Source organism: Oenanthe melanoleuca, chromosome 8 (assembly GCF_029582105.1).
Source record: "Oenanthe melanoleuca isolate GR-GAL-2019-014 chromosome 8, OMel1.0, whole genome shotgun sequence".
Lineage (NCBI taxonomy): Eukaryota > Metazoa > Chordata > Aves > Passeriformes > Muscicapidae > Oenanthe > Oenanthe melanoleuca.
Window position 1 is genome coordinate 23498730 of NC_079342.1, and position 13537 is coordinate 23512266.

Consider the following 13537-nt stretch of genomic DNA (forward strand, 5'->3'; position numbering starts at 1 on the left):
TTCCCTAATTAGGGCAGCAGTCACCCAAAGCACCTTCTCCATGGATGATCCTGCCGCCGCCTGATCGCTGCCCGTCGTCTCCCACTGAAACCACTGGTCTTGTCTTCACTCCTGCCTTGCTCAGCTTCCCCCTGGAACAGGGAAGTGGCAGTTCACCTGAGGGGACACTGAGCTGACTGGGTGTCAAAGGAAAAAAGCCCCACATGTGGTCTGCACATGCCCCCATTCACCCACAGCCTGGAGAGGCACTGAAGTGATGCTTTTGCAAGGGTCGTCAGGACATTGCATTTTTGGGACTGAAGATGGGCACTGAAGTGATGAGGACTGAGTGGTGAGAATTGCTGGAGGTGTTTAGGTGCCTGAGTGCAGGAGGAATGCAAAGGAACTGCACATCTGTGGAGATGGAAGTGAGCTCCGAAGCAGAGGCAGAACTGTCCCACTCTCAGAACTGGAGAGCTGTTGGGAATATTGAGCTGTGGGACACTGACATGAGTTTGGACCAAAGAGGACTTTGGGTGGCTGGAAGGAAGGTGACTCTGGGGGAGGTACTGTGGCTCTGGGGTTGGTCTCTAGGCCGGGCTGTGAGAGGACAGGGCACCAATATTGGAATGAGGGAGTAATGGGGACAGTCAGCAGTGGGATGATTGAAGGGGACTGAGGTGGCATTTGGCCAGACGCTGGTGCAGGTGGTGAGTGACAGGCAGTTCAGTGATCTCCTGGGATGTCTCCTTCCCAGCTTCCCCTTACTTCTCACCAGAGGTGAAAATGTTGGGCAGAGGCTGGGCGGCCTCAAAGAGGCTCACTGCAAGAGAGCAAGCTCCTGCTCCAGCTTTCAGGAAGCATAGCCCTGCCCTGGTCTAGTGATCACTTGCATCCCAAAGCAGTTTCCCCTTCTAGAGAATGTCAAGCATGGAAGGAAACAGCTCTGGGTTGCTCTACCTTGGGAATAGGGAAGAGAGGAAGGGAAGTCAGTTACACCAAGGCGTGTTGTGCAACCCCAATATTGTACTTTCCCTTTGAAGCTGACACCTCTGCTGTAGATAAGAGGAGCTGGTTCCTCCAGGGATGGAACAGTGAAATCCCTTTTCACTTGAGGTCAAAGGGAAAAAAAATTACTCCATCTGGGCAATTTAAGGTACAGGCATTTTGGGTTTGACACATCAGAGAGGGTAATACCCTGTAATTCTCCATGTAATCATTTAAAAAACTGTTCCATCCTAAACACTGCTGAAGGAAAACACAAACAAAGGAGCCCATAAAGGTAATGTTTTCAATTTATTTATATAAACAATTGCAGTTTAACAACATTGTTGTCCTACAAAAATAAAGTGAAAAACAATTCACAGAATTTCAAATAAATAATCTCAAACATCCACATTTAGTGACAGTAGAGTACAAAACACAGGGTGCACAGGAATCCTTGCTGAAGCAGCCTGTGACTTAACTCAGCTGAGATGGTCTGAGGAATTCCTCTGTACCTACCCCAAAATAACTCAGTCTGTCCAGACTTGCCTCCCTTCTGACTCTGCCAAACCCTGTTCCTGGGTTAATGGCAGAAGGGTGCTCTGAAGGGTGCCCAGAGATCTGATGGACAATTTGCATGAGGAAAAAGTGTCCAAGCAGTGTTCACTTGTTAGCACATACAGTACTGACCACCTTTGGGTACAAGGGGAGAGAAGGTTTTCCCTTCAAACAGAGAAAGGAAAACAAATGCCCTTCTTGGTCCCAGAGCAGCCATACCAAGGAAGGAGCACTCCAGACCAGCCACTGCTACTGATGGCTGCAGGAGAGCTTGGTTTGGCTGCTCATGGCCACAATTACAGACTGACCCAGCACGAGGCACGGCTGCCTCTACACAAATCCATGGAAACAGAAGCCACAGACAAACTACACTGCTGCCAGAGCTGGTACAATGCACAAGCCCCTACAAGTGCTTTAGAGTTCAGATGAAATAGAAAACTCAAGTCCTTTTCCACAAGTAGTCAAGGAATTTTGGGCAGGGGCACAGAATACCCGGTTGCTGCTCTATTCCAGTCTGAAGTGACATTTTCTTTTTCCCTATAGTTCCCCAGCTGCTTTTATGGGAAGATCATCTTCTACATTTCCTCTCTAGAAATTAAAAAAAGATACCCTTACATGCAAAGTCTGAAGTCCTATACAAGATCTCGTGTAACCTATGTGCCCAGATGAGACTAGATATTTTACTGCTGGATTAGGTCAAATATGTCTAGGAGGTTTTGTGCTGGCCAGTTTTAAAGAAGCTTAAGCCACTTATTTAAAATACCACTGTTTATAAATTATAAATTATAAATAAAATATTATCCCACCTCCCCCTCCCAATAAATAGAAGTACAAATTGCATGTACAGCTTGTGCACACAGGCAGAGCTACCTCCCATGCCTGGAAGTGCTACTGAATCCCTCAGTTCTCTGTGTATTTACAGAGCTGCTCAGTTTATAGCTCCCCTATTTTTGGGAGCACAAAGCCACAGCACATCCTAACTCCAGCTATACTGTCCTTGGAGTAACAGACATTAAAATTACATTATCAAGTAGACCAGAGAACTACAGCTATGAAAAGAATCCCAGTGCCTTGGGCTAAGTTTAAGACCTCCTCAGAGTTACAAAAAACACATCCCTATCCAAATGCAAGCAGCCTTGTATTGCAGCCTGAGAGTCAACTACTGCTAAGCTCAATATCTCATTCTCACCTCCTTACACAACTAATACATCTGTCACACTTTCTTCAAAAAGAAGTAGATTCCATAAAAAGTACTATTTTCTTTAAATATTTAAAATATTAAAAACATTTTTTTAAAAGTTGTAAAAAATTTACTTTAAATATTTAAAACATTAAAAAACATCTATTTAAAAAGCTGTAAAAATATTTACTTTCACCTAAATCCAGAAGTGGATTTGCACATAAGAGACATTAAGTTATGATACAAAGTGCTCTATCTGCAATGAGGGAGAGGTAGTATCAACAACAAATGCAATGCATTTTCTGACCTTACATAAAAAAGTGAGACTCAAGTATTTTTTGTTCATTTTTGAGTGCTCTTATGAAATCCATAATCTCCTCTGGCAGTTTTCATTAAGTCACATTTTTTTCTTGTACTTTTAGGTCAATAGCTGCTTTCAAGTTGCTGAGAAAACAAGTTGCTTTTGTAGTGTTACGTGACCTATGAAAACTGACAGACAGAATCACCGCCACTCCCCTTCGTCAAGTATTAGAACAACAGTAAAAAGAAGATGGAACCTTTATCCACTTTGGAATACATCGTTCTGTTACAGAAGATTTTAAACAAGGGATTCACCACTGTCACGCTGAAACACAGAAAATCCCTTTTGTAAATGGAAGCCTTACCTCAGTAAGGAATTTAAGGCAACCCCCACAATGAAGATGCTCAAGTTGGTTTTTTTAAATACTAAGCCATAAATAAAATAAATAAGACAGTTAAATAAATAAATAGCTAGATAGCTGGGTTTCTATAGCTCGGCAGAGCGCTCTTTCAGCAGGAGCGTGGGGTTGATATCCTCCATGGCAGTTTTTGAGGTACTAACGTTAATGGTGGCCTCGGTGGGCTCGGGAGGCAGGATGTGGAAGGCAGTGAAGGGACAGCCCTTCACGTTGTTGCAGATGAGCTTCTGCAGGGAGGCGCTGTTGACGATGTCGAAGCCCACCTTGCCCCCGAAGGTGCTGGGCTTCCAGTACTCGGGGGAGCAGATGGCATTGCCCATCAGCCCCTTCAGGGAGAAGGGCGCCCCAATCTCCACCATGGTCTCGCCAAAGATGGCCCCGGGCCGGGGCTTCTCCACCAGCAGGCCTGGGTACAGCTCCATGGCATCGATGTCCCCGTACAGCTCCTCCAGCTCCGCTGCCATCTCTTTTTCTCCTGCAATGAGTAACAACTGTAAGTGCAAAAATCCCATTTTCTGTGCAAGGCTGTGCTGCTCGAGCCCAGTAATGACACTGCAGGACTCTGAGGGCATTCTGAAACAATTTGCTGGGAAGGATGAGGACTGTTACCTGTAAGCTCTTCAAAGGATCGGAAGGGTTTCAGCATGAAGCGTTTCCTGTACTCGTTCAAGGACTGGTACCTCATCTGCCTGCTCTGGTCAATGGAGGCCTTTGCCACTTTCTGTACTGCAGCAGGAACGTTCTTCCCACCAGCAACCTGTTCGTGAAAGAGGACAAGCTGTAAGATCTCCTGATATGAGTCACAAGGAAGTTGTGCCTTTCCAGTGATTAGTTTTAAATAGCTTTATCCCATCCCCATGTCCCACCCCCAGCTCATGCCTGTTGGTACACCATTAACTTGAGGAAGGACCTACCCTGCCAGCACTTTGCTTGGAGAAAGATTTGACCATATGGGAGAGTCCGTGTTCCAGCATGATGGAGTTGTTGTAGAGGAACTGCTGGAAGGTGTACTCCTGGTCGTGGATGTGGAAGGTGTCGGGCAGCAGTGGGTGCCAGTGGTACAGCGTGTTGAACTCGGCTGCGATGCGGTTCTGGTACTGGAACCTCTGGTTGAAGAGCAGCTCGGGGTCAAACTTCAGCTTGAAGTGGTACCCACTCAGGTGCTGCACATAGTCCTCTATAACGATCTTGATTGTCTCTCCTGTTGGACAAAGGAACAGGAGAGAATGTTGCTTTTCTTCAGTGGCAGGGAAAATACCATTTCTGAACTTTTCTAAAATATACTACAGTGATCAGGACAACAAACACTTTTCTATAATCTCTTCTAGAAAGCAATTAATGTATTTTATGTGACTGAGGGGTGGAACAGTACTTCAGACCCCAAGAGTTCTGGGCTGTGGGTAGTGAGGTGTTTTCTACAGCCTGTTTTCCCCTCCCAAGACACAATTCCTTGCAGCCTCTACAGAACAGTACACCAGTATTACACTGTGTTCAGTTAAACAATATCTCTAGGATTGAGGGAGGGGATAATGAAGAAAGTTATGTCTGAAAGCCAGTCTCAGCTTCTGAACTACGTAATACAATTGTCTTGGTTTATGGGTTCAGTTGGGGCAAGGTATTTTCCAGCTTAGAGCACATCACCATTTACATAAGATGAAATATCACTGGGCACACAATTAGACAGGAGAACTATGCAGTTACATTTTACACAACCTTCTGAACTTTAGACTTAATCACAGCCTTTCTTTTAAAGCATACCTGAGCTGACCCAACCCTAGGGGAAAAAAAGCCCCAGATCAGGGAGCCTGAGGTCATCCAGCCTCACAGGCTTTCTCTGAGAAAGGAACCTGAGCTTCCTGTCTTTTCACTGTTTTCAGTTCTGCTTCCCTCAGATAAGAGAACTGAGGGTCACTGAGTTTTCTTCAGCTCCATCTTTAGCAGAGCTGGGGGGAAGCTGCACCTCAACACAACCTCAGCAACAGGAGCCACTCACACCCCAATTCAGGGGACAGCTTCAGCCCCACTCCAGGCAGGCAGGCACACACAGCAGGGGCTCTCACCTATCAGTATGAGGCGCGTGGTCTGGAAGAGCTGCTCGTCGTCCCACTCGGGGTGCTGGCGCTTGAGCACGTCGCAGACGCGGTTGTGCTCGCGCAGCCAGATCGTGGCGTACATCATCAGCCCCGGCACCAGCCCGAACACCTCCTGCCCCACGGAGAACTGCAGGTGCTCAGGCACGTGGGGTGGGTACAGCATCTCTGCCTGCGTGTCCCGCACCGTCGGCGGGTACATCTCGCCATCGATCATCTGCACAAGGGCAAACAGCAGCGCCTGTCAGCTAGATACTGGTTAAATCGACTCTCAGCTCTGACTCACGCTTCAGATCACCTACACCATTCACACATGCTAATTTAGGAAATCTATGCCATTCAGTAAGAAGGTAGGAATTCTGAGCTAAGACATACCTGGTATTTTAGCTTTCCATCCTTTCCAAGCCTCAGTTTAAGTTGTCTCTCCAGAGTCTCTCCATAAATGTGGTTCAAGTCAACCTATAAAATCAAAGCATTTGGGACATGAAGCCAACCTGCATTTTTTGCTATTTTAGGGTAAGTCCCACTTCTATGGATACCAATAGGAGCTCAACCCCCTGGATGTTTACCTTTTAATTATATTACCGCTACCTTATAAGTATCATGCACCAATATTTAAGATGAAGCCAAATTATTTCCTGGCAACTGGTGCCATCTCTGCATAAGAGGAGGTTGTTACATCGGTCTCTGTTTAAAGTGTCAGCAACTTTTTATTATGCAGACAGCTTTCTATATATACACACACAATTTATAGCTTTTGTTTGGACATAGGAGTGACATTTCTAGTGAAGAACTCTTTGTCCAAAGGATGCCTATCTTGTAGGTAAAGATCTTAAATCCAAGTCTGCTTTTGAGGTTCTTTTTAAAATAAGGCTTTTAGCAGCACATAAGCAATACTGAAGTGCTGGATACAGCTCTTTGAAACTGACAGAGTCCAGAGAAGTTCTGGATACTCACTACATCTAACATGCTTTAGGTGAAAGCAGATTTTTGGGAACAATAAGAAATCACTGGGCAGGTATTTTAAACAGAACCACTTGTGCAGAGCACACAGCTCTGACCAGGGAAGAGAGGTTACCAAACTCTGGAATTTGGCCTGGGGAGCAGTTACAGAAGGGGTAATCCCAGGACTGTGTGCACAGGTGTTTGTGTCCCCTGGCAACCCAGAGGATGCCATTCCAGCCATTCCAGGCGCTCAGCAGCTCCCGAAGAGCCCGAGCCATGTCCCAGCTGTGACCGTACCCCGTGGCCGAGCGCTCTGGTGAAGGCAGGGCCCCTCTTGTGGTCCGTCTTGAAGAACTGGTGGGTGAAGTGCTGGGCAAAGAACGTGAACATCACGTTCGTGCCTTGCGGGTCGGGAATGAACTTTCTCCTCAGCAAAAACTTCTCCACGATCAGCTTCGAATCTGGAAGCTCCTTCTTACCTGTGGGAGAAACAGACAGTGAGATACTCAAGACAACCCTTTATGCAATACTGAAGTTTATTCCTAACTGAAAGGCTTAAGACTTTCAGTGGGATATGAGGACAGCAGCATACAAACAAGGAGAGTTACCTGTGCTCACTTTCTATGCTCACTTTCTTGATCTTATTAGAAATTTCTAAATTCCCTGCTTTTAGAATACAACTCAATAGCAAGAACTAGAATAATATATTTTAGATCTTCAAACAATATATCCAAAACATGGCTGTTCCTAAAGTCAATTACCCTGAAAAAAGCCTAGAAACAAGCAGGTCTCCCAGGAACTACCATTTATTTTTTTCCTCTTAGAAAAGACCAATCATTATATGTCTGGTTTGCTCCTCACCTTTAACACCCATTGGTGTTGGGCAGTCAAGTCCTACTGGTGGAAGGCTTCTCGTGTAGTAGGAAAGATTGGAATAAGCTTCCCAGCTTTTGTAATTGTAGTCATTATTGTAAGTTGGAGGGCTGTCAATCAAATGTGATCTTGCTGAAAGACAAATAAATATTTGGTTATTTTTAACTGCACATTTTAGTCTCAAAAAGTAAATCACAGAGCCAGCAGTTGCAAATTCCGCACGTATCAGTTACTGATGTTAAATATGATTAGAGTTATTGAATAACAGTACTGGATTCTGGCAGATCAGATGGATCTCACTATTAATACAAGCAATGGGATGCCAAGTTCATGTCATTAAAATCCTGGACTCATGCAGACAGCAGAATCAAGCTGCACTTTGGTATGTTTTATACAAGTCTGCATCATGCAGAAGTCTTAAATTTTGGTGTTTTAACTTCAGTGCAATTTAGGCTGCTTGGTTTGTAGACAGATCAATTCAGTGCCTTATTCTGGAGTAAGTTTTAAGAGGACTGGAAGAGACAATTCACACTTACACGTTAGTACGTATCTCATGATAGTGTCCCGTAAGAAGGGAATGTTGTTGATGATATTCCAGACTCCCTGGAAGTGGGTGAGGATGTAGTGGACAGTGTTTGGCGATGGTTTCAGTGCTACCCTCAGCCACGTGAAGAATTCCGCTGCGAGCAACAATGGGAAGGTTACTATTAATTAGCTCACGGAGGAAAACCTGCAAGGGTGGGATTGGATTATGCGCTCCATTTCCACGGAGAGGGGTGTGGATACTCACGCGTGGTGCAGTTCTGCCCGTAGTAGCCCGTCCTGGTGCAGTCACACTCGTAGCGATCCGGCCCTGCGGTCATGCAGACGCCTCTGTTCTGGCAGGGGTTGGAGCAGCAAGGGTTGGCTGTGGGAACCAGAGCTGGGGTTAGCATCTCTGCAACACGCTCCCACCTCTCCAGGCCTTTACACAGCGAACGGAGTGTAACGCTGAGCGGGAAAAGCACCGCAGCGACCATCCATCCACGGCAGCCTCCGGGCTACCAGGCTCTTAAAAAAGCTTTTAAAAGCGCAGGAATTCCCTTGTGCGCTGCCAGCAGCAGCCCCGCCGAGAAGCGCAGATGATCCCTCCCAGGGCACCCACACCGAGCAGGGAAGGGCAGAGAGCGAGGAGCAGCAGCAAGGCAAGCGGGGCGGACTCACCGGCGCGGCCGGCGGCCAGCAGCGCGGCCAGCAGGGCCAGCGGCAGCAGCGGCATGGCGGGGCTGGGCACGGCTGGCTCGGCAGCTCCAAGTGCCGGCCCCTGCCGCGCATCCCGTATTTATGGCATGAGGAGCGCAGCCGGCTGAGTCACCAGGCGGAAGCAATGAAGCCAGCGGGAAATTTCGCTCGCAGCCCGCCCCGGCCCGGCCCCGCTCGGCAGGTGTCACCGCTGAGGGACTGCACGGGCCGGGCCCGGCCCACGCCGCGCTCCGCCGGCGCGCTGAGTGACCGCTTACTATTTATCTCATTCATTACGCAGGAGCTCGCGGGGCTGTGATCACACACGGGCTGAGAAGCGCCACGCACAGCGGGAGGGAAGGAGTGCTGGAGGGAATTGAGTTTTAGTTCGGTTTTTTTCCTCAGCACTTTTCCTTTCAATTCAGCGGCCCCCCCCCCCCCCCCCCCCAACCAGTTGCTCTATAACAAATTTTCCCTCATTTCTTTGAGAATGCTTTATCTTTTGGTCATAGGTTAATTTTTATTAATCAGAAAGGTCTGCTGCTATTTTTAGTGGCTGTTGCGTGAGGAACAACAATGAAAGGAGGATGTCGTGATTGTGCAACCCCGCAGTGTGGAGCTGCACTTTCGCCCTCGAAGCCAGCATTAAACATCAAAAACCAAAGTGGCTTCAGCAAAGACAGCTTGTGAGGCTGATGGTGCTTGAATTACAAATCCGTGACTCGACAGAAAGTAGATTAAGGCCGATTTAAACATAATCTTATTTTTGGCCCCAAAGTGTATTGTGGTCAGTGAGTAATTTGTGTACATCAGTAGTGGGTCTTCCTGGATGTTTTAGGACTGGTACACGAAAAGCTGCATAATCAAGAGAAGGCAGATAATATTTCTTTATACATTTGCATTCAAAAACCACAGGCTGGGTCATACACTTAAGCAGAGGATGTCAGTCAGCCCAACTGAACCAGGAGCCAGTGGAGCCTGTGGCCACAGCCACATCTTGCTCAGTCTTATCAAACGTAAAAAAGGGGATATTTTGCTCTTGCATAAGCCAAATCAGTTATGGAATGCTGGTTATTCAGTGGATCAGGCTATGGCATGCACAGCACCGGGGTCTACACTTTCATCCATTTAATATGTCCATTTCACATGTCCATTTCACACTGATTTTGTTCCATCTCACAAAGCTTTTGTGGATGCTGACACATGATAAGACTTTACTGCAAACAGCAGGCGAGACGTGTTTAAATAATGTGCATAGGAAAAAGTTTCTAGAGTGTAGAACCAGCAACATCAAGGGGAAAACTGAAGTAATTGTATGCAGCTAATTGCCCCTAAAATGCTAAAACAAAGGTAAGTGTGCTGTGATTTAGAGGACCCTGGAGATACAGGTAACTGATGATGCTTAAAGTTTTCAAGTATTGTAATTAATCAATATGTAAACCAAGAAACTGGGCAGAACTCCAGGTTTTGGAGAGGATGTTTCCCCTTGGGAAGCAGTATACTTCTGCAGCTAGAAAACCAGACAGTGCCCCCCACCTTCCACCCAGTGCTGCACTCAGTGTGACATGACCTCTCTAGAGTCTGTTTTTGGCTGGGGAAGGTCACTTGTGTGACTGTCTGCTGTAGTAGAATTGAAGGGATTCTTCAGCTTTCCAAAATAATAAAAAATCAGGGAAATACAACAGTGCTGCTTCTCTGAAGGCTGCCTTTCCCCACTTGTTGCTTTGGGATTAGCTCAGGTAAAGAACTGGTTATATGTTGGAAAGGGAATTTTTTTTAGAAATGAAAGTTTGCTGTGGCAGGATTCACCACCAGGTGGAGATTTTATACATCAAGTAAGTGCTCTTTTTGTTTTTAGCACATAAACCATTTTAGAAAAATAACACTAATTCTTAACTTTCTGTTACTTGAAGTACCTTTTGGTCCAGGTGAGAGCAGCCTGTGGAACAGAAAACCTTCATCAGCCTCAGCCTTTTTGCATTTGCTGACCTTTCTGGAGGAGGCAATTCCCTGAAGCTGTTCCTGTTTCTGTTTTTGGTGTAACTGCATAGATTCACACCTTTCCAAGGCAAGGGTTCAGGTTCAGTAAGGACTGACATGCTTCAGTAATGCCACCAAAAGAAGAGGAAATGGAGTGGCAACAGGGAAAACATATCTGAGCATTGGTGGTGCTCCATTTTGCAATGGATTAGCTGAACCCAGCTGAATTAGCACTGAATTTATCCTTGAGCCTTTTTTATGTGTTTGAAGTATTTTCCTTCCCTTTGTGACTGTAGCAATCTCATGTTTTATAGCGCAGTAGTTTCCTGGGGTGTGATTCAGTTTCATTTGCTCTGTGCCTTTTTCCTACTCTTTTATGGCAGAAGGAGCTCAATCTGAAGTTTGCTGCCAGTTTGGATGCGTTGCTCCCAAAGCAAGCACACTCTCAGGCTGATCAGACACAGATACAATAACAATCCTGGATGTTCTGAAAATATTATTGAGAACTGAAGGACCTTCGAGGGAAGTTGGTGTCTTTAAGCTGCTGTTTTATGTGTTTTGCAGTATTGGAACATTCTTAACAGAAGGGTTTGGTTATGAAATTGCTTTGTGCTTTTATGGGATCACCCTGGCCAGGCAACTGGGCTCTACTTCTCTGTCTCTTCCTGCTGTGTGCTCATGGAGCACTGATCACTTGGGTCCCACTTTCTTTGGTACTCTGGGTTGTGCTGGAAAACAGAAGTTGGAGACAAGGGAGGTTTGCTTATTTTCCCCAGGAAAATCACAATAAAAAGGTACCTCGTTTATGGGGTTTCCCGGCTACTGCAATTTTGGAATTGTTCAGAACACAAATCAATTCCAGTCAAAACTGCATATGAATATAGAGGGTGTGAGAGCTGGGAGCTGGATTGCCTTGCCCTCAGGAGAAATCCCATGGACAGTGATTGGCAAGGAATGCTTGTGCATGGGCTGGGGATGCTGGCACACACCTGTTCTAGGGGGACCAGGAGCAGGAGGGTGGGCTGGGAGCTCACCTCAGGGTGGACACCTTGTTATCCAAATCAGCTTTGGGGTTGTTTTTACTCCTGGAATTATTTTTTTTTTTAACGTCCAAAAATATTGGTGGGTAGCACAAAAGTCTGCATCTGACTTAGGCAAGACCTGTGCAAGTTTGAGTCCCTCCTTTTATTTTCCTTTTTAGAGCAGCTTCCCTTCGGACTTCAGCTGCTGAAAACAACATAAATCCACAGCTTGTGTTTTATTTGCAAACCAGTAAGAGTTTCGAGGAATGCTTTCCAATATGATAGATATGATAGCAGAGTAAGCCCTGCTCAACAAACCCTTTCCAATTGAATAATGTCTCTGAGTTCCTGTTTTAATTCCCTGCATTCTTGACAGACCTGGTTATAAGTTAGAGGCTGTAATGAGACAGGTCAGAAGACTGACTTTACATCAGATTTACCTGCAGAGATGAGATTCTTTGCCAGATACCTGCATGATATCATGACTACAGGGCATCTGCACACTGCTTGGAACATGATACTCATCAATTTGTTACCAAACCAGAGAGGAAAAGAACACAAGAATTGCTCCATTTTGCTCAGCTTGAATGTGGATCTCCACCTGATCCAAAGCAAGGCTGAGCTCTTTCCGTGGGAGGTGCCCAGACACTGAATCCCCCACAATTTTAAATGAAAGGGAGTGAATGAAGCCCCTCCAGAAATGGCTTTCAGAGATGTGTTTTGTTCAGATGAAGTGGATTAGATGATTCCTTTCCTCATTGGCAGTCTTGGTAGTCACAACTTCAGTCCTGCCTGACTAGTTCCTGGACAAACAAGCCCTAAATGACTTAAACTCAGCTTGAAGCTCTCTAGGATGAGCTTTTTCCAAGGAGTGTAGATGAATGGAGCATGAAGCACAGTATTTTTATCCTATATGGTAGTTTGAGGCAGAGGCTGACTGAAAATTTCATTCTAGCTACGATCGATCCCTTTTTTTTTTTTTTCCAAGTCACTGGACTTTAAATTTCTTTTTATGGTAAAGGGGAAGGCCATAAACATGAGTTATTAAATAAGCATAAGATTTTGGCAGCCACACTCTGGGTTAGACTTTTTGTCTGTGAATTTTTTACTGTGGATTAGACTGTGGATTTTTTTCAGCTTCAAATAATTTTTCAGAGACTTTGCTGAACTACAATCATCTATGGGATTTTATTTTTTTTCCTATATAAGCTGTACCTGTTAAAATGGAAAATATTTTTCATTGTTTCTTGACTGAAGAAAAGGATGTTTTCTTTATTGGCAATTGTTATTGGCAGTTGTTACCCAAGTTAAGCTGTGAACTTCCCCGCTCCCATGATCCTGGGATTTGCAGAGCCCCTGTTTTTTTCCCCATGCAGCCTCCATGTGTTTCTGATGTGGACATTTGATCACAGGCAGCTCTGAAATACGTCATGAGATTTTGTAACTGCCTTACATAAAGAAACGTCAGCTGACATTTTATCTGCTTTTGGTCACCAGCTGCAACTCACATTAAGGTAATTGCTGGGCCATTTTTAGAAAGCATTGTATATTGAAATTCTATCTTTCTGTGGGAAACCTACACAGAAAACCCTCCTTAGAGAGATTTCCAAATACCTCCCTCCACAATGCAGATGCTGGACTTTCCTTGTAGCAACTTCCTGCTTAACTTTTAGTGAAATCTGTCATCCAGCCTCATGCTCTTTTGTTGTGCAAATACAATCATGTGGAATTTTCCTCTGCTTCAAGCATATGGACATTAAACTGGTATAAGGGAAACTGAAGTAGGTTTTGCTGAGTGGAAAATTGTTTCAGTGTAATGCTTTCTTACATAAAACATGCCTTTGGGTGCTGAAGTTTATTTAGCTTTATTCATTAACCCCATTTTTCATTCAGTTTAAAGAAAGGAAACATTACTTCTGCAAATAAGACTTTTTTTTTTTCTATGAGAGCATTTACTATTTACTATTTACTCATTTTCTATGAGAT

The 13537-nt window shown here is 45.2% G+C and overlaps 1 protein-coding gene across 1 annotated transcript; it reads right to left on the minus strand.

The window, feature by feature from the left end:
• Positions 1-1262: 1262 nt before the first annotated feature.
• PTGS2 (prostaglandin-endoperoxide synthase 2) lies at positions 1263-8639 on the minus strand. The gene is made up of 10 exons (XM_056498034.1): positions 8532-8639; positions 8119-8235; positions 7865-8008; positions 7317-7460; positions 6753-6934; positions 5886-5969; positions 5481-5727; positions 4335-4621; positions 4030-4177; positions 1263-3895 (listed from the first exon to the last, which is right to left on the minus strand). The coding sequence occupies exons 1-10, from the start codon at positions 8584-8586 to the stop codon at positions 3489-3491; spliced, it is 1815 nt and encodes a 604-aa protein (XP_056354009.1). The 5' UTR covers positions 8587-8639; the 3' UTR covers positions 1263-3488.
• Positions 8640-13537: the final 4898 nt, after the last annotated feature.

Excerpts from the sequence above, each read along its gene's own strand:
- PTGS2 (XM_056498034.1), bottom strand. The coding sequence starts at position 8,586 with ATGCCGCTGCTGCCGCTGGCCCTGCTGGCCGCGCTGCTGGCCGCCGGC. Across the intron at positions 4,622-5,480 it reads CACGCGCCTCATACTGATAG|GAGAGACAATCAAGATCGTT; the intron begins GTGAGAGCCCCT and ends TTTGTCCAACAG. Across the intron at positions 3,896-4,029 it reads ATCCTTTGAAGAGCTTACAG|GAGAAAAAGAGATGGCAGCG; the intron begins GTAACAGTCCTC and ends TACTCATTGCAG.